This window comes from Anas platyrhynchos, chromosome 6 (genome assembly GCF_047663525.1).
Source record: "Anas platyrhynchos isolate ZD024472 breed Pekin duck chromosome 6, IASCAAS_PekinDuck_T2T, whole genome shotgun sequence".
Classification (NCBI taxonomy): domain Eukaryota; kingdom Metazoa; phylum Chordata; class Aves; order Anseriformes; family Anatidae; genus Anas; species Anas platyrhynchos.
This window is the reverse complement of record NC_092592.1, coordinates 36,609,881-36,636,277: the sequence shown is the minus strand read 5'-3', so window position 1 is coordinate 36,636,277 and position 26,397 is coordinate 36,609,881. Positions and strand designations below refer to the sequence as shown.

The window sequence follows — 26,397 nt, the reverse complement described above, 5'->3', positions numbered from 1 at the left end:
CTGTATTTCAGTGCAGGATCAGTTGGAACACAAAGCTGATCAGCAGATCAAGAGTACCATGATTGTTCAAATAAAATTTATGAATGACACTTTGTCCCCTCTTTTGTTTTGTTTTGTGTTTTTTTTCAATTGTCAGAAGAAATACAATGAGTCTTTATAATACAGCTTTGTCTTAATTTCTGCACAGCAAAATGGACAAATGTGGTTTTGTGATCTGGAGGTTTTGGGATGTTGAGCAACTTGCATTTTAATAGCATTTGATTATTTCTCTGGATGACGTAGTAACATGCTCACTATTGGTCTGTAAGAGCAATAGTCTTTATTTAGTAATCATTATAAGACTTTCTGCATATAATACTGCATGCTGCAGTTGATCTGTATTGAAATATCTTTAATTTGTTACAAAGGCACTTCAGTTATTCTTTGTATTTAGAAATCAAGTTTGGATCATCCAAACTTGATGTATTCTCATAAATGCACATGAACTACTTGTTCTTTCATTGATGTTTTTCCAGCGCTTGATCTGTCTGTATTGAATGTGGAGTAGTACATAAAAGAAAAAAGCTGTGATGCTATTGCAAACATTTATTATCAGATATTTATTCCATTAGCAACGTAAGAATAGCTGTATGTTGGCTATTAATTTGTTATAATAATGAATCTTGATTTATGCTTACAGCAGATTTCATCAGCTCTGGCAGCTTCTATTTTCCTTTGGTCCTGGAGTTAAGTCAACTGTTATCCCCAAACAAAGAAGAATTGAAATGCATTTTTCTTTCCAGTGTAGTAGAAATAATTACATTTTTTGTAATTGCTTTTTATATATGCTTTCAATTAGCTGGAGTAGAGAACATGAAAGTAGAATTCTCTGACTTTTCAAATGGTTATTTAAATGATGACAGCTAGCGGATTTGAATGGATAGGCATTTGAATTCCAGGCAGGTTTTTGCTTCAAAGTCCTTGCTAGGACTACAGATGCAGCCACATAACCAATTCTGTGCTTCATGGCACTGTTGTGCTGATACCTGGGTTTTAGCCACTTGAAGAAAACCTGTAAAATAATGCATGGAATAATGTTGTGAGAAGAAGAGTGAACTTTGTCTCCTGCAGCTCCAGAGACAGAAATGCTTTGGGGATGGAATCAAGCGCAGGTGCCCCACGGTGCAGCAGAGGTGGCTTGCTCTACTGGTGTGTCACTGCCTCTTTGCTGGGGCTGCCTCAAGAGAGGAAGAGTATGAGAGTGACCAGTGTTTTATCCTTTAGCTTCATCGAATTACAGCAGAAAAATCTGAAAACAAGACAGAAACCCTAGCTGGGTGCAAAGGCTAGGCTGGCTCTTCAGATGTGAAGCTGGATTTAAGGAAGCTTAGTAGCAGATCTGCTTTGTGAAGACAAATCCTGATTTGCAAACGTTTCAACTCTCGCTTGACAGCAAAATACCTGGGTTTCTGCATAGGAAATGCAGGGGGGGCTTTGCAGAATATAAATCACCTGGAGGATTTCTGTGATCCAACCTGCCCAGCTTCGGGGTGATTAAGAGAAACATTTTGGAACGTTTTGATACCTGCTTGCCCTCAATCTGAGGTGTTAAAATGCATTTCTGGGTATTTAAATGGTAGATGCGGATGTGGAGCTCTGCAGGCAGAGATAGTAAGTAAAATAAATACTGTGAAAATATTTTTCCTGGACCCTTTCATGCCAAGAGAGAAACTGTTTGATTCCAATAATGTACTCATTAATTAATTTGGGCAGAAGAGAGTAGCTCTCCAGCAGTTCATCTCAGTGAAGTGTCCATCTCACCAGACACACTGCATTTCTGACCCAGTCTTGCCCTTTTCTTGAATCTTTCTTGAGGTTGTCAACATAGTATCTGTCTTATATATTATGTATTATATATACATTAGAACATAAATATATACATTGGCTAATTCTGTTCTTTAGCTGTAATCAGTTCTTGTTGAAAAAAATAACGAGTGCTTGTAATTCCAAATGGAGTTTATTTAATAATATATTGCCATGTAAAAACTAAGCATTTTTTCTTCCTGCCTCTTCGCTGGTGAACTGAATGATTGTGATGGGTGGTTTAAAACACTGCTACAATATACCTAGTTCATTAATGTGATTTTTTTTTTTTTTTTTGGTTTTAAGTCTGTTTACAGTAGATTTTGCCTTTAAGAAAAGGGCTGAAGTGTAACCAAAACAAGCTATGTGGCAGCTACACAAGTTAGAATACATTTTCATAAATGATCATAAAAATTCGGCGGTAGTTTCCAGAAAGAGCCAGAGTGAACAGTTTATTGCTGTTGAGGCCTACTGAAGCAAGCATTTTATTTAACTTTTCACGGGTGTTTTATAATGACAAGCTTGTAGAAAAATAGTACGTGTCTCAGTTCCGCCTGCAGAGCTAGCTGGACGCTCTCTTTACTTCGTGCTTAACTAAATATTTGTCTTGGAAGAAAAGAATTTATCAACACACAAAAGATACACTGTTTGGAAAGGTGCAAGAAATTACTGAAATAGGTATCGTTTTTTTTTTTTCCTTTTCCAGTTTCTTTAATTGCCTCCCAGAAATACACTTGCACTACTATAGGAAGCGGAGCGACCAGCCTAGGAAATGCCAGGGAGCGCCTTCTGATCGATTCCGGCAGCCAGCTCCCAATTTTTAGGTCTCTTTAACCCAGTTTCCTATTTTTTTTTTTATTTTTTTTTTCTAGCAAGAGAATTCTGGGGAAAAAATCGAGCCTTTGTGGTCATTGTTATCTGCCTCAGCTTGCCTAGGCAGCAGTACGTTTTCATAATGGTGTTGAATGGGCTCTTTTATCAGCTCAGTCGCTGACAGCGCTAATCTGATGCCTGGCTCCTCGTGGTGGGCTGCTGCTGCCACAGAGCGTCGCGCTTCAGTTACCTTGCACTTCAGGTCTCTGATAAACCTAATTTTAAATCCAAGAGCACTTTTTGGATTGGCCTAATTCTTTCAGTGTGCTCGCGTGGCCTTGTGGCTGCAGCGCTGTGGATCCAGGCCCTGTGAGCCAAAGAATTTAGGTGTCCGCTCAGCTGAGCAACTTGTCTCCACTGTTTCAGATCAGAGTTTTTACATCCTGTTTTATGTGGTTTTCCTGATTTTGACACTGAGTTTTCTATGTATGTCCACATAAAATTAAAAAGAACTCCTCCTTGTAGACTGAGGAATTTCCATTATTTTGAGGGAAGTGGTGGAGTCACCATCCCTGGAAGTCTTTAAAAGACGTTTAGATGTAGAGCTTAGGGATATGGTTTAGTGGGGACTGTTAGCGTTAGGTCAGAGGTTGGACTTGATGATCTTGAGGTCTCTTCCAACCTAGAAATTCTGTGATTCTGTGAGATTGTTTCTTTTGAGCAGGCAAAGCCACAGTGAATCTGTCATCCCATAATGGAATTGAAACCATCATTATGAGGTGCAAGCTTTGTCCCATCACCAATCACTTGTTTCATTACTTCAGTTCTTGGTCTGAAAACTATCCTTAAGATATGCGTTTAAACTTTAAATCCATCTTTCTATGTTATCAAAAAATCTAAGATTTACTCTGGAGCTGACCTATGCTAAATATGTCAGCTCCAGAGTAAACCTTTGATTTTCCTGTTAACATAGGTCTACGGTGATGTTTCAAGGATAGTGGGATAGCATGGCATCAGCTCGTCCTGTTAATCTTGTTTGATTTTGTCTCATTTTCTGTATTTTTACAGCACACACCAGGTTACAGAGTATTGTTCGTTTCTCAGGTCGATTTCAGTCCAGTTGCCTGGATAGTTTCTCATCCTTGTATTTTGCGGGTCAGTTACTAGGTTCGAGCCTCACTGAAATTTGATTGAAGTTTTTAGTTTGTTTATTCATTATTTGAGTATTTTTCACTTTTGTCACTCTACAAGTGAAAACGAAGAAGCATAATTAACGCTTGAGAGCAGAAACATCTTTATTTTGAACTCGTAAGAGGTGGTGATGTCTGGAAAGCACTCAAAATGGGGAAGGTGCTCTTTTGGTGGCAGCAGGACGTCCTGTGCACTCGTGCGGTGTTTGTGGGATGCTAAAAAGAGATGGATAGAACAAGGAAAGAGTTCAGCCTAGAAAGGAGCTTCCAGGGCAGCGAAATCCAAGAATCCTCCACCTTCCCTACAAAGGTTTTAGTTCCCCTGTGCATCTAAAATACCTAAAGACTGCCCTAATCGAGGCGGAAGAACTCAGAAATGGACATCTAGGGAGGATGCCAGGAATGCTCTAGGAAAAACGCCAACGTTTTGTGGCTCTTTCTGCCGGTGGGTACGTCGAGATGTGCCAGGCCACTTGGGTTTCCAACGTGTCAGCATCCACGGCATCTGAACGTCCTCCCTCCCTCGTACAGCAGGTGTTAGCATTCTGCTTTTATTGCAGTGTTTTGAAGGTGTGCATGTGCTTGCACTCAAGCAGTTGTCTTCCTGCCTTTTTTCCCCCTCTGTTTTGATTCTTAGTGGTGTCCTTTTAGTTGTATTGGGTGTGTTTGAGTTTATTTCCCATTGATCTTGTGGTGGGGACGGCTTCTTTATTATGGCAATTGAAATCAGTTTGCACCAGGGAAAGAATCTTGTGGATTTCATATATGTAGTTTTTAAAAGACTGAAGCTTAAGTAATTCAGCTTGAAATGAAAATTAGGAGAGCATGACTTTGTGAAAGGAATTCCAGTTGTGCTTGTGTGACAGATTGATTTATTTGGCATAAACACCAGCTCTTGACTGTGTTTCTTTCATGGTTTGTAGAATCATTTTGGAATTGTGTTCATAATTATCCTGCAGTATTAAAATGAGAGTTTTTAATTTAGAAAATGAATCTTACATTTATGTTAGTTTAAGTAAGTAGCTGTGTAGTCCAGGTATATTCCTGGGTTATGGTGAAAGTGTTGTGGGTATGGGGGTGGGAGGACAGAGTAAGGGCTGAGAAGACAACAGCAAAGGTCAGGAAATCTAAAATATTTGCTATTTTCCATCTCTGTATGTCTTTAAATTCTTACTTTTAAAGCAAAACATTTTCTTAAGTGACTTCTAGAAGAGATTCACGATCTGCTGAAATTTTCTAGCGCTTGGTTCAGAAAATGATCTGACCTGAGAACCTCGAGTATAAACAGATGAACTAATCCGCAATAAAACTTGCAGAGATTTCTCCCCATACAAGGGTGGTACAAATTCAAGTGCAGTTAAGTTTTTCCTAGCCACCAGTTGCAGCGCCCCCAGCAAGCCGAGTGATGCTGGGGTGTGCTTGGGGCGCCCTCCCCTGCCCCAAAGCCCAGCAATTGTGTGGCGGGGCTGGGAGGATGGAGAAAACCATTTGAAAGGTGGTGCTGGCTCCGTTTTCTCACCCATAGGGTTTAACATAGGGTTTAACTTGCACTATAAAGCTAAAGTTACAGATTAAGAACTATCGGGGGTCTTCTGACATCAAAATGAGTAACACATGGCTTATCCTCCCGCTGGCTGTAAGGGCTGATGCACGAGCAGGGCAGGAATTTGTAAATCTCTGGTCTTTTTTTATGGGAACATAACTTGGTAATTCAGATTTTCAATTTTTTTTTTCTTCAAGTATTGCCTGTTTTTTTTTTTTTTTCCCTTAATCTCTGACCGTACCTACCAAACCAGTAAAAATTCTGGAATTGAATTAAGATCTCACAGGCATTTGTTTTTCTAAATGGAGTAATTTAGAGCATCCACCACTCTGGTGGTGAGTACATCTGAAATGGCTGATTAATGCACGTTACCCGTGTCTTCAAGAGCAGCTTAATCGAAATTCAGCATTCATCCCAAAAGTTTACTGTCCATTCACAGCTCAACTAGAATGCTGCTGTGTGTTGGAGAGGAAAAATATCTGGAGTCTGACTTCTGCAAGGTCTTGTCTGTTAGCATCACTGCTGGAGTACCTTTTAGTGCATCTTAGGGAAGGTTGAGATTCGGTGTTCACTTCCAGCTACGATAGAATGGTCCAGGTAATGTTTGCAGATCCATTTATCTACCAGAGGCTGCATTTTTATTTCTAAAATCTGATTTACAGCATTTTCTGAGAAAAACAAAATTTTAATTACTTAGACTGTACATGGGCCTCAGTCCTAAGTCAGCAATTTGTAGTGTTGGCACTTTTTAATGTTGCCTGTCTTCCTCTTCTCCCCCGCCCAGGGAAAAATGGGATGCTTGACACCTGCAGTTTTATCTATCCCCCTTTAAGCAGAAAGCTCTTCTCAAACTTATCTCAGAAATTCATAGAATTCTTGACCAAGAAATCTTGTGAACAGTCTTTTTTTTTTTTGTGTGTGTGTATGCATATTTTTTTTTTTAAATCAAACTTCAAATCAGAAGTTCTTGATTACTCTTGTTTTGCAGTTTGGTCATGACTGATTTATTAAATCGTTTGGCTTATTAGAGGAGGGGGAGTTGGGCTGTGTAACACAAACTAGCTCTTTAACAAAGGAATGTTTTGGAGTTAAATTCATAGAATTTTGCAATATCTTTTAATGTGTTTTATGTGGAATCCACCACTAAGGAGGTATTCGTATTAAATAAGCAAATGATGGTAAATAAATAGCTATTATATTTTACTGCTCTTAGAAACTTGCACAAGCTCCAGATCATTAAAAGCTTGCCTTTGTCTGATTATCTGTAGCACGACATTTTGTTTGAGTAATGAATCTGGTTTGGAAAATGCTTGCACTTTCAGGAAGCTGATTTTTCTTTTTCCCCTCTTCTTTAGTCTTGAACAGGCTTGCTCTTGATTTCGATTGCAAAGAGACTTTATTAATTTCTGTTTAAAGAGATGATGGCCCTAATCCCTTTAGTGATGGGGCAGGTACCAGTGGAACTGGGAAGAAACTCCCTGGTGCAGGCAGTCACAGAGAAGGGCAATGTCTAATTCAAATAAAAGATAGAGATAAATTTAAATTCTGTAGAATAGAAGATGTTTGAAAATGGGATGTGAGAGAACGAAGTGTTTTGGATCATTAGTCATTTGGATCATATTTGTTTGTGCTTAGGAACAAAATAGAAAGTGGGAATTTGTTTGGGAATTTTATTTCACCTCCTAAATCCTGTTGGTGTTTTTCAAGTATATGGTTTTGAAAGCACGTCTGTCTGAATGTTAATTTATCCTGAAGTGTTACTAACATATTTCTTGCTTTTCTGCTTTGCATATTTGGACTGTCTTCTTGGGCACATATTTTTGATGAATCTACCTTGATGCAGTTCACACGATTCCTCTGTGATTCTCCTCTTGAGGTATGTATTAAGTCTAGACGCGAGTTTTGAAATGAGCTTGTTCATCCCTCTTCACTTTCTGCAGGCAGTACACCGCTACGGGTACAGGTGTCACAGTGTTTGTATCATCACCAGGCAGGAGGGAAGATAACACTGAATTTTCAAAGGAGTCTGCGGAGCTGGATAAGGAACTATCACTAAATTTCATATCTCTGCATTTAGGAAAAAAAAAAAGGCAGAAAGTGCTGTGGTTTTGTGTTCTTGATTTATTTCCATGAAACAATATATTCCAAAATAATTCATTGACCTTGTGTTTGACTACAAAGTGAGTTAAAAATTAAGGAGAGATGCTCTTAGTACTTTGCCTACTGGAAAAGAAACGTGGGTTCGTGGCACTGTCTGTCTTGTTAGCCTTAGAGAGCCAAGGACCACGTGAGTGTAATGAAATTGTCAGGTTATAGTAATTATGCGAGTAATTCGATATGTCGCGGCTTGAATGGATCCATGTGTGGAGGGTTTGTTGCTTTTCTCTGCTGAGTCCGCTGGCCTTTGCATTCCTGAAAGCTGAAGAGTAATAGAGCTCATTAGACTTTATAGGAAAAGGGCTTTTATCACCTCGTCAACCCAGGCAGCAGACTGCCATTATATTCTTAATTTTGTATGGCTACGTAGATGTTGATGCACACTTCCCTGCCAGGTTTATACCAGTATTGTTTCTTACAGACACTTTTTATTGACATTTCGAAGCTTGAATTAAATTTTGTGTGGCACCACTGCAGATGTCTTCAATTAGATGGAGTTAAATAAAAGCGGTTGTATATCAGAGGCCAAGGGATTCTTGAAATTCTTTATTCTGAAACAGTTGCCACGAGCAAAACTGGTAGTGTGCAGTCTGTTTACTCTTTTGAACAAAAATAATTTAAAATCAAATTTGAGCCTTACATGATTTCAATTTGTAATTGTTTTGAATTTTTAATACCATTATTAGCTGCAAATAGTATCAACACCCGGACTCTTCCTGCCTTTTTTTTATTTCTCAATTTTAGGATCCTGTTTAGTTTCAGTTTTGGCTACGGGCTCTGGCACGAGAAATGAAATAGTTTAAAAAACGATATAGGATGTGGTAGCAGAAACCTAGGCAATTTTCTAGCAGTAAACAGGGCACAGCAGAGGGAAGAGATTGTTTGTTTATTTTTTGTTTAGTGTTCCTTTCCTCTTAGCAGCTACAGCTGAGTGTTTGCCATCTGCCACTTCCAGTGATGGAAGTAGATGTAAAGGCTCCTGGCCTGGAGCAGGGCGGCTGCAGGACTCCTAGCAAAAAAACAGTGTGGATTTGTAGCCTGTTGGTGCCCAAGTGAACGTCTTTATGGAAAGAGGGCACAGGAAAAATTGGAGCTGATCATGGTGGATTCTTAGTTTTTGATGACCAGTTAGGGGTGCCTTTGTCCTTCTGCAGCCGTCCTGGGTCATCCTAGTGTGATGACCGCTCCTGGCCTCAGTGCTCAGATGCACCATGGTATCAGGCAATCCAATGATTTTTTTTTCTCTTTGTAAATCCTTCTCTAATAGTTTTTTTAGTCTTTTTCCATTTTGACTGATGCTAAGCATGAAGATGATTGTGTTATAAAACTGATCAGCCTCAAAAATATCTTGAAGTGTAAATTGCTTACACACGTTGTTTTGGATGCACATACAGCCACTTTTTTTTTTTTCCATGAGCTTGACATTGTATTTATTACCTTTGTCATGTTAATTACTCAATATTATGGGATCTTTTTGTAGCTGTTTGCACTCAGCTCTCGTGTACCCATCCTGCATCATTTTAACCCACCAGCTCAGTGAGTAGGGCCCCCCAAAGCAGCTTGTCCAGGACCGTGTTAAGCTGGGGCCTGAAGATCTCCAAGGATGGAGACTCCACCACTTCTCTGGGCAGTCTGACCACTTGCAGCAGAGAAGTGTTTTCTCTGTTCACCTTGAATTTCATGTCATTTTTAATTTTTAATGTGTGCCCATTGCTTTTTGTCCCATCAGTGGGCACTTCTGAGAAAATGCTGGATCCCTCAGCTTTATTCCCTCCCATCAGGTATTTACACACATTGATAAGACCTTCCCAGGTTGTCTGATTTTGGTGCTGAGTGTCTCATCTTTCTCAGCCTCTCCTCATCTGTCAGATGCTCCACCACAGTGCATTATTTTTCCTCCCCCCCCTCCTCTTTTTTTAATGAAAGCCTGTAGTGCTACCTCTCTGCTGACACAGCCTGTATTTGTAGGCTGCTTTCACAGCACCTCCACTAATCCCTAATGAAAGGAGGACATAGCAGTGAACAGGAAATATGTTGCTAACCAAAAGAGATAGAAATCTACCATATGGCAGGTTTTGTGCGTGTGCCGCTGGGAGAAGAGCTGCTGGAATTAATCATTTCACTTTGGCAAATAACTTCTAGAGTGTAGAAATCAAGACTTTCCTTTGTTGTTGTTGTTGCTTTTTTTTTTCTTTGTATGAGGTAGTGTGGATTTCATATTTTACTCCTCCTTCCATCCACAGCAGAGAGTAAACTGGAAATGTTCAAAGTAGGAAATTTCATGAAACCTCCCAGAAGAAAATAATCCGACAGTTATCAGGGTCACGATGCATTTCTGGTGGGTGACTCTGCAGCACTGTCTGCAGTTGCACTCCAGGCTGGCATGGGGGTTAATCAGTGCAATTTCTATATTAATAGGATCAGTAAAACCTCTCCTCAAAGTAAAGAGAAAGACCGGTGTGCTTTGAAGAACACTGAGCGCTCTCACCATCATCAAATTTTCATTGTAAGCACTTCTTATATTGAAGTGACCCACTTGGAGCAACTTGTAATATCAGATGATATTAAACATTTAAATTTTAATAAGGTGTTATTAAATGTAAGCAATCACTTGTTAATGAAAAAACAGCAAGCAGAATGCGAGGACATAGAATTAATATATAATGGAATAAGTTATACTTTTCTCTGCAGTATAGGCTAAACTTTAAAGAAACTATTTAATTTCTGTCTTTAGATTTAGTTCTTGCGTAATTTTGTTTCCCTATCATCAGATTATTAACAATTCATTGTCTTGAAGCTCAAGTTTAAACTATTAACTTGAAACAAGTTGGCCCCTCTGGATTTTTTTTTTCCTCCTCTGCAGATTTGGAGATGTTGCATAATTGTTCAGCTGCACCGTGCAGCTTAAAAGCAGGCAACAGAGCCATCTACACCCCTGTCTTCTGATGATGGCTCACTCAAATCCTTTGTATTTTTAAACTCCTAGTATACACTGTAAAAAATAAGTAATTCCTAGGCCTTACTAGAAGAAAATGCAAGGCAGAAATAACTATGAAAACTCTGTGTTTTTAATAATTCCTAATCACAGCATGGTTAGTTGTGCTTTGACTCTCATAGCCCGAGTTTTAGGTCTGCTTTTAGTGTTTACTCCTTTAACACAACTTATTTAATGAATATAAACAAAACAATTAATGTTAAAGATTTGCTGTTCTTTCTTACATGTGTTTCCTAGAATAGTGGGGGTTTTATTTGCTTAAGAAGACCTGAAGGCATCTATCATAGAATCGTGGTATCATTTGAACTTCAGTGTGAAAGGGGATAAGGAAATATTGGTTTTGATCTCACTCTCTCCCCATGTAACGTCTCTGATGTTATGTTTGTTGATTCATCAATCACAGAAGTGGTGATGCTTTCGGTGGCAAGAGCAGCTCATATTTTTGTAGCATAAGGGCTACTACGGTGTGTTATTTCGTGCCGATAAGGTAAGCCCCACTGCTGGGCCTCACCTGCGTGATGTCCCTTGCATTTTACATCACCTTTGACAGCCGGGGCCCCAGGGGCTGTGCCAGTGCTGTGAAATGGGGCAGCCTGCTGCAGGACAGGGCTTCGTGCTCTAAACCTGTGACACGTCAAACTGCCTGGATGGTTCCTGAGAAACCCAGGTAATGGAGCCAAGGGTTCACTGAGAAATCGGAGAAAACATAATGTGTACAGACGTTACAAAGGATTATATTGTATGGAAACTTCTCAAGGAGGATGGAAATGTTGTGCTTCTTAGAAATGGTATTTACTTAACGTAACGGAGATCCCTGAACACTTTGCCTGAAATGAGTACTGTGCTTGTTATCCCTGCTAAAGAACACAGCCTCTTTTATGTTCAGAAATGGCTTTGTAATTGAATTAGAGGAATAACGGGGTGGTTCGTGCCTCACTAACAGATCTTAACTGATGCTTCAGCTGCCAGGCATCGGGCGAGCCCCTGCCCTGCTGCTCTGAGGCAGGGCCCTGTACACACAGCGGCCCTTTAGCTGTAGGAGACTTTGCTCTGAGTGGAAATCTTTTCCGTGTTGTTTTAGACAATCTTTTTAACTTGTATTAAATCCTATAGGGTGATTTTTTCTGACAGTCTGTTTTATCTGATACTTAAGCAAGTCTGTATTAGATTACAAATCACATTTCCCCTTGGTTTGCTGCTTTTCTTCTCCCCATGCTGCACCCTGCTAGCTGAGGAGAAAACTCAACCTGTTCTCTTAGGGCTGCCTGCAGAGAAAACCTTTTCCAAGCTCTCAAACTTTGACCATGTCCCAGCTTAAAAATGCTAGTACCGACCCTCTGAGTTCATTTGGCACTACTGAAAAGTTGAGGATATTGTATGAAACAGCACTCCCAAGTAAGTCGGCTTTCTCTAAATGAGCAGAACCCAGCTCGGTATGTCAGTGTCCTACCTAATAGCCTTGTATGCTGCAGATTTAGCTCTCAAGTATTGGATCATTTCACTTTTACAGTATCTGTAGCTAGCTGCATATCTATTTTTATATCTACTTTGATGCTATATAACTACATAGAAATGCAAACATTTTATTATACAGCCTTTATTTGGGACTAAATGGTTGGGTAAGTCAGCTGAAATGATTTTGGTTCATGTGATTGATTTCTCTTGACACATGTGGTACCAATTAGAATAACTTCTACTGCCCATCATGTCTTCAGTCCACGCTACTGTATCAAAATACTTGATTAAACCCACCTTTTGTTGTTGTAATGCAAAACAGTTGGTAATAGCAGGTAATGTTGTCAGATTTATTGAGTGAGAAGCAGCTTTCTGAAGATCTGGCAATACAGTGAAAAACATGACTAGGAGGATAATTAAGTTGAGCGCTGTGGAATTCAGGATTAAAGTAAACCTGACGTTGGAGAAAAAGCCCTGCCAGAGTTGGTTGTGTAATACAGTTTAAATTAGGAGATTGTTTTCTTTGTAAGCTGAAGCATCAGTTTCTGGTTTAGGAGCTTCTCCCCGTAGGGAGGTGTGCTCCCCTGAGACCTCAGGCCCCAGCACCCTGCAGCAGCCAGCCCCTCCGTGCTCTTGCAGAAGCTGCCCTGGCATGGGCTGGCAAAGCAGGAGCTTCCCAAGTTACGTGGCACAAAGAGTTTCAGCTTCTCTGATGAAAAAATACTTGGTCATAAAGAGTAAACCTTACACTGTTTGTAAGGTGGTACGTAGAGTTTGCTGAGGATGAGTAAAGTGAAAATCACAAATGCTATGGAGAACCACCATTGCTCTCACTGCTTCTCAAATTCCCTCTTACCTTTTGGTAAACACGTACAGCGGGAATAACTTCTCACAGTATTTATTTTTCTTTTAAAAACCTTTCTAAAATACTTGTTGTACTGGAAGTCTACCAGGCTGATAATTATATCCCGTTTCTGTCCAGGCAGAGAATCCCCCAAATGGGCCAGAGTGCGGCTATGGTTCCTTTCACCAGCAGTACTGGCTAGATGGGAAGATAATTGCTGTGGGTGTAATTGATATCCTGCCCTACTGCGTGTCCTCGGTCTATCTGTACTACGATCCAGACTATTCCTTCTTATCTTTGGGAGTCTACTCTGCATTACGGTAAGAGGACATTTTTGTTATCCGCTTAGACATAATAGTAAGAATTGATACTTGTTTCCAAGTTTGAGCTTTTATTTCCAGTCTAAACATACACTGGTAACACTATCTCTAGCCAAACTTAATTATTATTTTTCTAATTCTGTGTAGTTGGTTGTGCTCCAAAATATATTTTAACTTTCATCCTTAAATAGGGATGCGTCTTTCTAGTTAGCTAAATACTTCTAAAGATTAAAAAACAACTCAGAAATGAAATACCTAGGTTTTTATTCCCCAGAAAATAACTTACTATTGCTTGGTTTCAGCAGAAGACGTCTTTTGTTTGAATAGAAATAATTTTTCCTTGGACTTCTTTCTTAGCTTGGTCACCAAATGAAATTAATCACTTTTATACTTGTGTGCATGGTGAGATTGTAAATAACAGACACCCTAAAAACTTCTGAATTAGTAGTCTCCTGCTGTACTAGCACTAAGTGTATTTTCAGGTGTGTTAATCTCATTATCTTTGTCTTTAGAAAGCCTGGCAGACAGAATAACCCTATGAATTTTAAAGCTTTAAATTAACTATCATCCTAGTCCTGGTATCCGTAGAATAGTAAGAATAATGAATAATGCTTTGCATTGTAAATAAGATTTGTATGCTAAATTGCAAGTTGCTGTTTTTCTCTCACAAGCAATTTTAAGATTCTATTACTATTAACATTTTTGTGCATCACAAGTTTTTTCTTAGCTTTTTTTCTTCTTTTCATGAAATAAACTAGTCACCAGCATGTAGCGTTCCCAGTGAGATCCTCATGAAGCAACTGGGTTTGGACCTCATGCCAGACCAGTCTATTTGCAAGTTGCTATAGGTCTGAGAAGTTCTAGCAAAAGCTTCTGTGTTTTCAGATTTGCACTACACTGCTTCAGGTGCTATTACATGTGATAAATCGAGATCCAGCTATGAAATCCAGTGCTCATCTTTCTCCAAGGCATCCAGTTTGAGTGTATCTTCTCTAGGTGGGAGCTTCTTGGCTACTGCTTAGGTTTACCCACTAGAAAGAGTAAATGACACGACTTCTGAAACAAATTGCAAATATATATATAAATATGTATGTATGTATGTATTTTAGGAAGTTTTTTCCTAAGAAGTACACATCATGTACTTCTGCAATACCTAACGAAGCATGCAATTCAATGTCTCAGAAATTTAATCAAAATCTAAACAGAGCAAGCATGAGTAGGATCTTTTGATTTACAAAGGTTTTTTTTCTTTTTTTTTTTTTTTTTTCAATCATTTTTCTTCTTGTGTATATTCCTCTCTCTGTAGAGGTGAATTTTACTATTTCTGGACATCTATGCTCGAATTGTTCAAATGCATACATCGAGGGCTTTCTCCCACAAAGTTCACTGTTAAGTTGCTGACATCAGACTAAGGGTTTATTGCTGCTGAAACGGAGTGCTGCAATCACTCCTCTCCATCTCTGCTATGTGCCAGGCTTCTAGCAGTCATCTGCTGAGCCAGTTTTTAATTTACTGAGCTTTACTCTGCTTTAGCAACCTGGTTAGCGAGCTGAGCTGGCTCAGTGAAGATCCTGTTAACACCAGAGCTGGTGCAAGGGCTGTGGTGGAATGGCTAGGCAGGGAGAGCAGGACCTCCTCCTGCTCTCTGGCAAGCTTTTAGTTGGTTAAATCCTGCAGTGCAATTTCTCCTGGTAAGTTGCTTTTGGTAACAGCTGACAACACTGCCTCCTGGCTGGCTTTCCCCACCTTGATCCAGGGTTGTTCCTTATGAAGGAGAAACTGGAGAATCTCAGGTGAGTTTAGGTTAGAAAGGACCTCGGGACATCATCTGGACCAGTTCCAGCTCAGCTCAGAGGTAACTCCAAAGCTGTTGTGAGCATTAACATGTCTGTCAGTGCTGCATCTCCACTGGTCTAAGGCTAAAAGAGTTTTAACCCTCATTTTTTCTGAGGCATACAGTGGCACTGGTGATTTCATAAAATTAATCAGAATTAACACGTAGAAATAATGTTGGAATATCTATGGTTTAGAAGTGGCCTTTTTTTCTATCAGTGGTCTAGGTTTTATTACATACACTAGATACTTAAAATCAGACTGTTTTTTTTTTTATTCTTCATGCAAGTTGCCATAAACAGCTCCTAAGAGTTATTTTTTTAGTATCTGTCTGTATCATGTTACTTTATGTAATAACCGACTGACATAATCCATGCTTATGGATTCTTGAAATGATCTTAAATTTTCTACATAATAAATTTAAAGCTTTGTCAGTGCAACATGCTTGCATGGCTCAACTAGTGAAAAAGCAGCTTATAAATTCTGCTGCATTTAAGGCAATAAAAATGAGTTCCCAACAGTCTTAGAGGAGGCCAACCTTGTTCTTTTCTTCAAAAAGGGGAAAAAAACTCAAGAGTTAGGGAGGATTTAGGAAGTTGCAAAGGAATCTGATACCTTAAAAGCTGTTGCCAATTTTACTATGAGGGGGTTAAACTGCCTTGCAGCGCTGTCACTTCCATTTCAGGCTATTCTGAGAATTTTTGCTGCTGAGTCCTGGAAAGTATGGGGTTTGAAGATCATCTGAAATATGTGGGCATCGAAGTAAAAAGTGATGAGGGCAGAAGAATCTACCCAAGAAATACCAGCCTTAATAAAAGGGGAGAGGGCTGACCAGGACATATCAAGTGATTCCTACTGTTATTTGCACAAAAATATTAAACCTTCCTCCACTACCTAAGATCGTTAATAGTAGACAATCATATTTGTCCTTATCTCTCATTTATAAGAAGAAAAATGCTAGAGCTTAGATTGAAGCATTAGATTTTGGAGTTGGGTTATGCAGCACTGAATACTAAATCTGAGTTTTGTGTTAATGAAATTAATATGTTCTGCTCACTGGCTGCCCACTCTTGCCAAGTGTTAACAGCCGTTATAATTCCTTAAATATGCATCCTGACTGAACGCTTTACAGAAAAGGAATTGCACGTCTGTAATCCCTTTTCCATGAGAATGATTTAGACAGAAAAAAATGTGGGTAGATGGGAGTCGTGCAGCGCAGTGGCACCTCGCTGCTGCTGCCTGGCTGATATGGAAAGATATTGGGGGGAGAGCCTTCTCCTGCCTTGAGTCTCAGCTGCAGCACCCGCTCCTCGTTCCTGTGCTGCTCAGCACCTCTCACCCGATTTTGGGAACCCACATGGTTGGTCAGTGGGTTAGGAAGCCTCCAATCTTGCAAGGAAGGAATGTGGAATGAAGGTGCAGCTGTAATGCACGAAACCCTGGTGCTCTAGCAGGAGAGGTGGGATGGAGGAAAGAGAAGGATGCTTCGTTGTTCCCCCGTGATGTTTGTCCTCCTACAGCACGTTGCTGGGACTGTCCCTCACATGGAGACACCTGCAGCAGCTCTAAGCAAGCCGGTGTTGGCATTATGAAGTAATTCCTTGTGGCCCTTTAGAGGCTTTGCTGCCCATCGTTGCACTGCTGCTGCAGCCCAATTTTAACCTCGTTACCTTATGATCTAATTACCTTACTCTGTTCACTTTGAGTCTTTTTGTTTTATTAAATCAGACAGGGCAGACCAATTGCAAACAGTGTTGAAGATATTTTGAAAGACAAAAAGACAAAGAATGATCTTTTTTTCCCCTGTAGCATTTCAGGTTGTTGAATTGCACAGAGGAATGTGTTTAATTAGGGCCAGGATAAGCAGCACGGACTGGTAGGGGTGTTTGACATCATGATGTGTCTTAAAGATGACTGAGGTGAGGTGCACGTTGGTGTACTTCGGTAGTACATAAACCTCACTTTTGGAATCTGCTGTATTTACCTGGATTTTCAGGTAGGAAATAACTTCTGGACATTTTCCTTTTGGAATTGATGCATGTAGTGCAGAATTACAATGTGTCGTAATGGTCTCAGCAAACTACATCCAGCTTTTTGGTATATTTACTTGGTGTTTTTGGTATATTTAAACATTCTTATTACTAACTTAATTGCAAAGTGATAAAAAACCCACAGGATTTGTACATGCTTCCTATCTGCACATGCTCATGTCCTTTTATCCCTTTAGTGTTGAAGGTCAGAACCAACGTCCCTGTTTGAAACAAATGTGAGCTGCAAAGTTACAAATGCTGTGAAAATGAGTGTTGTATTAGGAACACTGGCAGAGTCACTGTAGAAACACCGCTTTCCTCTCGCCAGGAAAATGAAAAGCAAATGTATTTTGGAATACATTGACACTTCTCTTTTGAAATAAATGAGAAAAACATACAAACAAACACGAGCAAAAGTAGCTTTTGCTGCACAAAGACGGATGTTTTTACATGTAAATTGCTAGAGTGCAACGAGCAGAACAAACAAGAGGCTTATCCTTGGAGCTTGTTTTTTAAAAATACTCTGATGTTTTCCTGAGCTTCATCAGCCAGTGTGTGTACAATCGCTGGGTCACGTTTCTGTAGAATTCCAGTATGCGTGAATATTAACAGGAAACCTGGTAAATAGAGGCTTTTAGTCACTTTCTCTTCAAATTTCAAGTCAGTCACTTGGCAGGGCAAAATCGAAGTGTTTTTAAGCCAGACATGGTGTTTTGTATTGTTTTTTTTTTTTTTTTAAATAAATTTTTTTCTTAAGCATGAGTGTTGAGTTTATTATCTTCATTGTTTATTTGATAGAAGTCTAGTCCTTTAAATAGCCAAAAGCCAGGTAGTTGTAAAGCATTTCCTTTATGAAGAAGTAAAATGAATGTAGGAATTATATTCATAAATAATTAGTCTTTTTTTTTCTTTTCATAGGGAAATTGCATTTACTAGGAAACTTCATGAAAAAGCTCCTGATCTCTGTTTTTATTATATGGGTTTCTACATTCATTCATGCCCCAAAATGAGATACAAGGTAAAGTGTGTTTTTACTTATTTCCTTAATGTACAATTATTCAAAGCATTTGACAGTCTTCATAGTAATATAATATTTTTGTAATTGTCATTTTGGATTTTAATGGGGACTTTATATGGTTAAATTTGAATGTTAGTTACTATTTAACTTGGCTTAGGGTTTTCTTTTTTAATTTAGCTGCATGTGGTACTTATTACAAGTTGGCTTAAAAGCTGTTCACATGGAGAGGTTTTCAAGGCTGTCAGATAATAATTTGTCATTTGGTTACCTGGGTATCTCATGTTTACAACGTATCTGGCAATAGACTAAAATTCTCCCTTTTTTGGGTTTGACTGAATATTTGTTGTTAGTGCTTAGTGACTGCTGGCAGTGATAGCACGACTTCTTGCTCGTGGCTATACTTGGGTAGATACAAGGGACTTGCTCTCTAGATCAAACCTCCGAGAAGCTAGTTTAGTAGCAATTTTGGATCAGGTAGCAGATTTTTGAGAAAATGGTAAGGATGTTTGGCATAACCAGTGTCACCAAATCACCCCTAATCCATTAGCCTCAACCATATTAGACCTAAATACTCAAGGGTGCTTAAAACAAAGGTAACATGAATTTTGAGGGAAACAAACCAGAGAATTGGAGAATGCTACTTCTGTCATCTAAATCATCTAAAATGATACCACATCACCAGCTTGAGCCACAGGTTCTGTTTTTTTGTTCTGTGCATTGATCAATATTATAAAGTTTGGGATGATTCTTTATTTTATGCTATTTTTTCATTTGTTTCTCACATGTATTTGTTGTACACGTGGCCAGATACAATGCAATTGCAAATCAGGTTGATGCTAATTTTGCAGTCCCAGTTTACTATCACTGAAATAGTACACGTGAAACAATTTTTAACCCTAAGCTTTGAAATGCTTCTGGATAATGCTGCTGCTTTTGTGAAGGGATTGGTAGTGGTAGAGTGGAGTGGGTAAGTACCAACATTGTGGATTAAGCAGTTTAAGCAATGCCCTCTCAACCTACTGGCATTACATGTTGGAGACTTTGCTTGGTTGTGGTTTGACAGAGGTCTTAGAGGCTCCGTTCCGTTACTGACATTGGTTTGGACGAGGGAAAGGCTACAAACATTGTTGAACAGATGCCATGTAAGCAAATTAAATGAAGGAAAGAAAAGGAAGGAGCTGAAGAGCTAACTATTTTCTTTCTCTCTGCTTGCGATTTTCTTTGTGACTTATCTGGTCTAGGGTGCTTGGAAGTGGAGGCTAGGGACAGCACTGCTGCTCTCTATAAGCTGTGTCGTAGAACACGTGTGCTGTACTTGTTTATAGTGAAGTCACAGGATTTGGGAAATGTTTTGAAATTTTCCTTCAAGTCACTGACTGTGATCAGTGGAAATGGATAAGCTGAAAATTGAATTTGATTATTTTGAAGAAAACACCGAATGCTTCTAGCAAAACCAGCTGAGCTTGACTACTGCTTTGCATCATACTGTCTGGTGGAGTTCACGTTTCTCAGTCTGAATGCTTTCTGAAGCTGACTTTTCTTCCTGCTGAGGAGGACTAACAGATAAATTGGGATGTATGAGGAACAGTAACTTTATGATGCTGATTTAAGGAGTTTGATGGAGTTCCACTTTGCGTGAAGTCAGTCTCAGTCTTCTGCACACGACCTGGCTGAAATAAGTGAGGGTCTGTGCAATGAACTGCTCCGCTCAGTTATGTTACAGTCTGAGATTTAGGCGTTAATATTGTCGGCATGTGGACAGAGCCGAATGGTTTAGTTTTAAATACACGTCTCCTAGATTGGAGGTATAGATATCCAGCAGAAAATGTTAAAATCTTGTGTAGACATCTCTTCTGGGTTCTTTTTTTGTTTGTGTAAAGTAATTTTTAAAAATCAGTTTTTAAATATTTATAATAGGTGATCATATTCAGCAGAGACTGAGCCATATAACAGCTCCTGGCTTCTGCATCGGATCATCTTGGTCGTGTCGTGTGCTCTAAGGAGGTCCAAGCCATCCATATAATATTTTGCTGAAGTATTCTGCTTTCAGTTTTCATGCAATTCTTCCTAAAATGCAATGTGTATTTTTATCCACGAATGTTTCTTCGAGGAGCCATCTGCAAGTATGTCCACAGCTTTACACCAGTTGCCTTGCACAGGGCGCAGCTGCCAAGAGGTTTATCCAGTGCTGAGCGAGTGGGGCTGAATTCACAGGCAACGTGTTTTTGGTGGTCAGTGTCACATTTTCATCTCCACAATTCTCTTTGTACAGATGGTACAATTTATAGCATAAACAATATGTTTTGCCCATTGAAGATCAGAAGCATGAATGTCCTGGAAGAGGATCCTCAAGGCAGTGTTCCTGTGGGTCAGGAATAGTTTAAGAACCTCGTGTTATCAGGGAGCAAGCTGATGGGTAAAGGGCTTCATCCATCCCATGGAACAGATCTGTAATTACACAAGTTCTTAAAAGGGCACTTTTATTTCTTGACTCTTCCTCCCTCCCCTTCCCTTTTGTTCCCAAACAGCTCACATTCAATTGCAATGTGATTTTTAAAACAGTGGAGTACCAGGGAAGTCACCAAAGATGGGGAAGAGAATATGTAGTAATCTTAAACTATTTTTTAGTTCTCAGCTCTTAGACTTGTTCCCATGTATGGGTTAATATTTATGAGCTGGTAAAATAAAACCTACATTAAATTTAGACAAAAGGATTTCTGTAGTTCTATTAACTATATTAATATGGAAAAATGTTATGAAAAACATGAAGCAATGGCTTTATTCCATTTTTTCAGGGTAGAATAGGGTAATACAAGATTAAAATGGTTCTCTGTAGAAATTCACGACCTTGTGGTAAAACTTTTCAGGCTCTGTTAGATGTGGTAACTTATGTTGGAAAAATAGTCTGGAAAATTTTCCAGCACTCATAAGATGCAAAGTCTTTCCTAATGCATTTTGGAGCCAGTGATAAAAGTCTGAGTACAAGAAGGTATTTTATTTTAGAACGATGTTGGTCTCAGGCTCGCTTCTCTATGCGTTTAAGTACTGTATCTGTAGTTGCAAATGTATTTTCAGTTGAAGGCATTTGTTTACAAACATATTTATAGAATTACAGAAATAAACCAGCTTTAGTGAACACCGACATTAGAAGGATACTTAAGAGATCCTGGGATTTTTTTTCCCGTGCTGAGCTCCTGTCCATTTTATCCTGCAAAATTTTTTTCTGTGGCTCCATGATATTAAATTTGCATTTTCCAGTCGCTACTGAGCACTTTGAGATCCTAATCTACGCTTTTTTGTTATTTCCATTAAGTTTCTTTGAATCTGATTTTGAGTCTGGTAGTGGTTGACGCTAAGTAGATTTTGGTTTTGTGCTCCTGGTCTAAATAGTCAGCGTGCTTGCTGCCTTTGCCATTTAGCTCCCTGCTGACCTTAAATCACGTTCCCCTCAACGTTCTTGTGTTGGGAAGGGGGTGTTGGTGGAGTTTGCTACGTGCCTTCCCTTATTTCTGTGGTGTGTTTTGTTGTTGTTAGGTCTTTTTGGTTTGGTATTTTCTTTTGGTTTTCTTTCTTGAGGCTTTTTCGCTGTCAATAATTGGATGCGAATATTGCAATTGGAGCACATCTTGTCGCTGGGCTTGGCCGCTCATCTGCTTTCCCTGCCACCACTCCACAACGTCAGTAAATAACATCAGCCTGCTTTGAAGTACGCGGCAGATTTGGTTCCTCTTGCTGCGCTATCTCCGTGTGCCATTTGAAGACCATTCCATGATTTGAAGAGGTGTTTTGACTGAAATCTTTATCCAGACTTGTATGCAGGCCAAAGTAAATGGAATTATTTCAAACAGTCTACTTCAGTATCAAGGCATGGCCAGACTTCAGATAGATGGAATACTAGAAAGGGTTCTGAAATGTCAAAAAGAAACAAAAGGCTGATTCATCTGTGATTAATCTTCCTTAAACTAAATACCTCAGGCTGACTGCGGTCGTAAGCGGTGCCCCTGGAATTTTATAGAACTCCACAGCCAATTTCTTTGGCTGATTTTAGGAATTTCAGCCTTGCTCCTCCTGCAGCAGTGAAACACAGTAGTAGCCTGCAACTCCGCATCCGCAGGATCTGGGATGGTCTGCCTCATGTTCGGTTCTCCAGACGTCTTCACCGTTCCTGGCCGTGGAGTTCAGTTGACCTTTTCAAAAAGCTTGGATTTGCTGTGTAAGCTGAAATATACGGTGTATCTTAAAACCAACCTCTGTGATTTTTGGTTACAAGCACGTGCTGTTACAGTTTTGCCACTGGAATAGCTTTGCAAAATATCACAAAAGAGGAAAAACAAAAAAAAAAACCAAAAAAAAGCTGGTGTTTTTATACCTTCATGCTTGATCTTTTTATTCAACATATATTTAAGCTGCCAGCCTGCTTTTTTCCAGGGTATTACTATTTACCTTGACAGTGGGAAAAATGATAAACTGAGTGTAATTAGGAGCATTGGGCTTGCTTTGCTCAAGTCTGTTAGCACTGGTACTTGTGGCTTTTCCAGGATTAATGTTGTTGGTTTATAGGAATAATATGCATTGAAATCAATCCAAAATGTAGATTTCTTGCATAAACAGATCATAAATTGTCAAGTAAATGTTCTGAAAAGTTGATATTTGCTACGTGCTGCTTGGTTCTATTTATTAATAAAGAATGGTTAAATCCAAGTTGAAAAACCATTGCATGCTCTTAGGAAGCCATACTTATTGGCTTTCTTTTGGCTTTGGCAACAGTGGTTGTGATTTTATTTTATTTTATTTTTTGTCAAGACTGTTTAAAAACAAACAAGGAAACAATAAGCAAGGACTAAAACACCCTAATAATAATTTGAAAACAATGAATTGCAGAAGTAGGTGGAAATTATCCCATTTTTTTTCCAGTGGTTTCTAGATCTCTGTCTTATTAACATTATTTTTAGCCTCGTTCCTCTCCATTTCTTCACGGGACTTCCTCAGTGGTCAGGATACTACTCCGTGTTAGTCTCAGCAGCTGGAATCGAGCGCTCATTTCTTTGGAGCAGCGACCGTACTCTGTGTGTTCCTCCTAATGGTTTGTGTTAGTGGCTGAGGGGGAAAAAAAGCCCACTCTGAATTATAACTCGGGTTTTGGCATTGAAACCCAAAGGGATTTTTGAGAAGTCTTTTGAAATGGCTGGCCAAGACTTCCAAAAGTATTTTGGATGATTGACTCAGCTGTACGGGAGGCATTCCTAAGGGACTTTATCTTTCACTGTGCATGTGTTGAATGATTCAGTGTACATGTGCTGAATGCTTTTGAAAATCAAGTTGCTTTAGCTTTCAAGTTGCAACTAGTGCAAAAGATCCTCTCTGCTATGAATATGTTTGTCCAGTGTTTTTGGATTAGAAGGTTGGCTATCTGTTTTTTTGATCTGGTACATCATATTTTGCTCTATTTGGGACCATAGCGTTGTTTATACCTTGCTATTCCCCCCTTTTGATTTATTTTCTTTTTCTCTGTTGTTTTCTTCCATAAAAGCTACCTCTTTGTAATTTCATCATCTGGAAGACTCTTACAAGCTACTTAGACCACTTGCTGAGTAAATGCTACTAAATGTGTTGGAATAAACAACTATGAGGAAGTAGGACAGGGTAGAAAATATGGGAGGAAAAGTTCTAGTTCTTGATATAGTGCTGGTGATAAATGTTTTTAAATATTTACTGTTTCCTTCAGATAGCGTATTACAGTGTTTGAGGCCACTTTGTGTGTTGCCTTCCTGGCCCCCTCGCCCCTTTCCTTTTAGATATTTTTCACCAGCTTGTGAGAACTGTTATTATGATGAGCACTGAAAGGCAGGAATATGCAGCTCCTCTGATTTGGATAGCAACAGGCATTACTGAATGCTGACAGTGGATTTCCACTGCAAATAAAATTGCTTAAAAGTAGAGTATCAATTTCCATGTTGTTTTCTATAGCAGTTCAAGATAATGATTACAATTGCTTTTTTCTTTAAGATGTGTTTTATACCAGGCGTAATTGGTAATTTATTCAGGCTTTTCTTCAGTGCATGAAGTTTTGCTGGGTTTCACGCAACATTTGCAGGGCTAAAACCAGTTGGAATCCCATGTTACTGCTAGAAACAAATGCAGATCCCGGTCATATCTTTCTCCTTAACTTTAATTTTCCTGTTTAATTTTTATAACCAAGACTTACTTTTTTTTTATCAGTTAGAACTCCTTTGGGGAAAAAAGCAAAGACACCCTTCTGGCTTTTTCCTAGTTTTGGAAATGTTGATTTCTTTTCAGTTGCTTACTTCAAGCTTAAGATGATTCAAGTGAGGCAGAACTGAGGTAGAAGCCATACGTGTATTTATGACTATATTATTTGTAGACTTCTTTCAGGACAGAATGCAATGCCTGCTAGGTAGGTCTCGGCAGAGCTCTGAAGTGAACGAGGCTTTTTCTCATTATTATGCTGTCCCTTGAGGAAAAAACACCATGTGCCTAAAAGCAGAAATTTGGGGGTGTATGCTGTACAAGCTTTGAGGGAATTGGATCTGAAAGTCATTTTGCAGACTAAAGTATTTGCAAGATATGGCCTTGCTGAAATTTCACTTGTACACCTGTAACTTTTTATTTGATGTGGCTCCAATTACACAACAAATTTCCTCCAATTTAATAAACTTTTTTTAATGTTTAAATTGTAACTTTTCTATAATGGAGGTATAAATATTATTAAATTGGAGTACACTCTCCTAGATCTATCCATTCGTTATCTACAGTATGAAGTGTCTTTGAAAACCAACCTCTCCTCGGTCAAAACCAATCAAACAAAAAACAATCAAAGCACAAGAGAATGAATTCCTACATAGGTTACTTCAGATAAATGTTCCAAGTCATTTAAGTAATTCCAAATATGAGGTGATTAAAATACTTTGATTTTGTGATTTTGATGATAACATTGAGTCTGTTAATGATTTTAATAGTAGCAAAGAGCCCTTGGTCCACATAGAACAGGTGTGTGTCTGTGCATAAGGATATACATATATACATATATGTGGAAAAAAAGGATTCACCATTCAGATTTTCCAAAGAATAAAAATACAGTAGAGATGGTATTAACTACCTACTTATGCACAGCAACAGGAATATGTTCTACAGGCTTCATTTGCTGCAGGAATTTTGTGAACTTGGGATGACTTTCCTGTAGTGTTTCTTTGATAAATATAATTTTGTTAATTTGTGTGAGGCCTAAGTAAACAAAAATCTAACCTCAGTTTAATAAAAGCACACAAGTAAGAGGTGCAGTTTGTTGAACTGTAGGCCAACTTTCGACCAGAGGATGTTTTCAGAGTTATTAGAGGTAACTTGACTGCATCTGTCAAAAAGAGCTGCTGAAAAGATTCATTTCAGGTCATGTTAATAAACCTGACGCAAACCATCCCATGAATGATAATAGCTGGTAGAAATTTATCCTGTCTAATTCATGGCTCGGCATAGTCATAAATTCACTGGTTGTTACTGCCTTGTACTGAACCTTATTTGAAGGCTTGTTTGGGAACTCATAGCAACTATTAGCAATTAAAGTGAGAACCATAAACTGTGAAATATATAGACAAAAGACGTGTGGGTTTTGTTTGGTTTGGGGAAAGGGGTGGAATGATCTACTTCTCAGTTCACTTTATTAATTTTTCTCCCTCATCCAAGGAATGAGGTCATGGCTCATGTTTCAGAATTTGCCATTTGCAGTTCTATAAATTCACTGGTCATTGCTAGTAAGTGTAAGTTGCATATAAGTAAATGCATTTTTTTTTAAGTTTCTAACAACAAATGAGACATCTCACAACGCCGTGATGCAAAAAGTGAAATATTTCTGTGGTCATTGCTTTTCCACACAAACATAGTCTTTGTGTGAGGTTGATCATAGGCACGCTAGTTTTCAAGTGTTGGGCAAAGTATCAAAGTTCATGTGTCCTGGAGAAAAACCAGCCTTTTAAATCTGTCACTAAAGTCATTGAGACACGGGGCAGTTTTGTCTGTGCGCTAGGTCTATTGAAACTGGTTACACCTCAAATATTGGAGCTGTCATTTGATTGCTCTTACGGTATCCTTTCTTATTTTTACTATGTCACTGATTATATTAGCTTTAATTAGGCAATATTGTCAAGTGGAATTTATTTGGTCTGAAAGCCAGGAACTCCTGCTTTTCCTGGCCCTGCCATATTTCACGTTGTGGTCCTTACAGTAGGAGCTGGCTGGCAAGTCAGTTAATCTATAGAGACGTTTTTTCTCCAATTTTCCAGGAAAGATTTAATGGTAGATACTTTAATGAGGTCTGGTTTTACTAAGACCTCATTAATTTTACA

The 26,397-nt window shown here is 39.0% G+C and overlaps 1 protein-coding gene across 6 annotated transcripts in view; it reads left to right on the top strand.

Annotated features, from left to right (window-relative positions):
- Window positions 1–26,397, top strand: part of ATE1 (arginyltransferase 1) — an 85,227-nt gene that overhangs the window by 20,359 nt on the left and 38,471 nt on the right. For 5 of the 6 annotated variants that reach the window (XM_027460064.3, XM_027460061.3, XM_027460060.3 and 2 more), the window contains exons 8-10: window positions 7,232–7,264; window positions 12,978–13,159; window positions 17,941–18,040. In XM_027460064.3, coding sequence (XP_027315865.3) covers window positions 7,232–7,264; window positions 12,978–13,159; window positions 17,941–18,040 — 315 coding nt within the window. The remainder of the gene's footprint in view (window positions 1–7,231; window positions 7,265–12,977; window positions 13,160–17,940; window positions 18,041–26,397) is intronic. The other variant, XM_027460062.3, reaches the window with a different exon arrangement.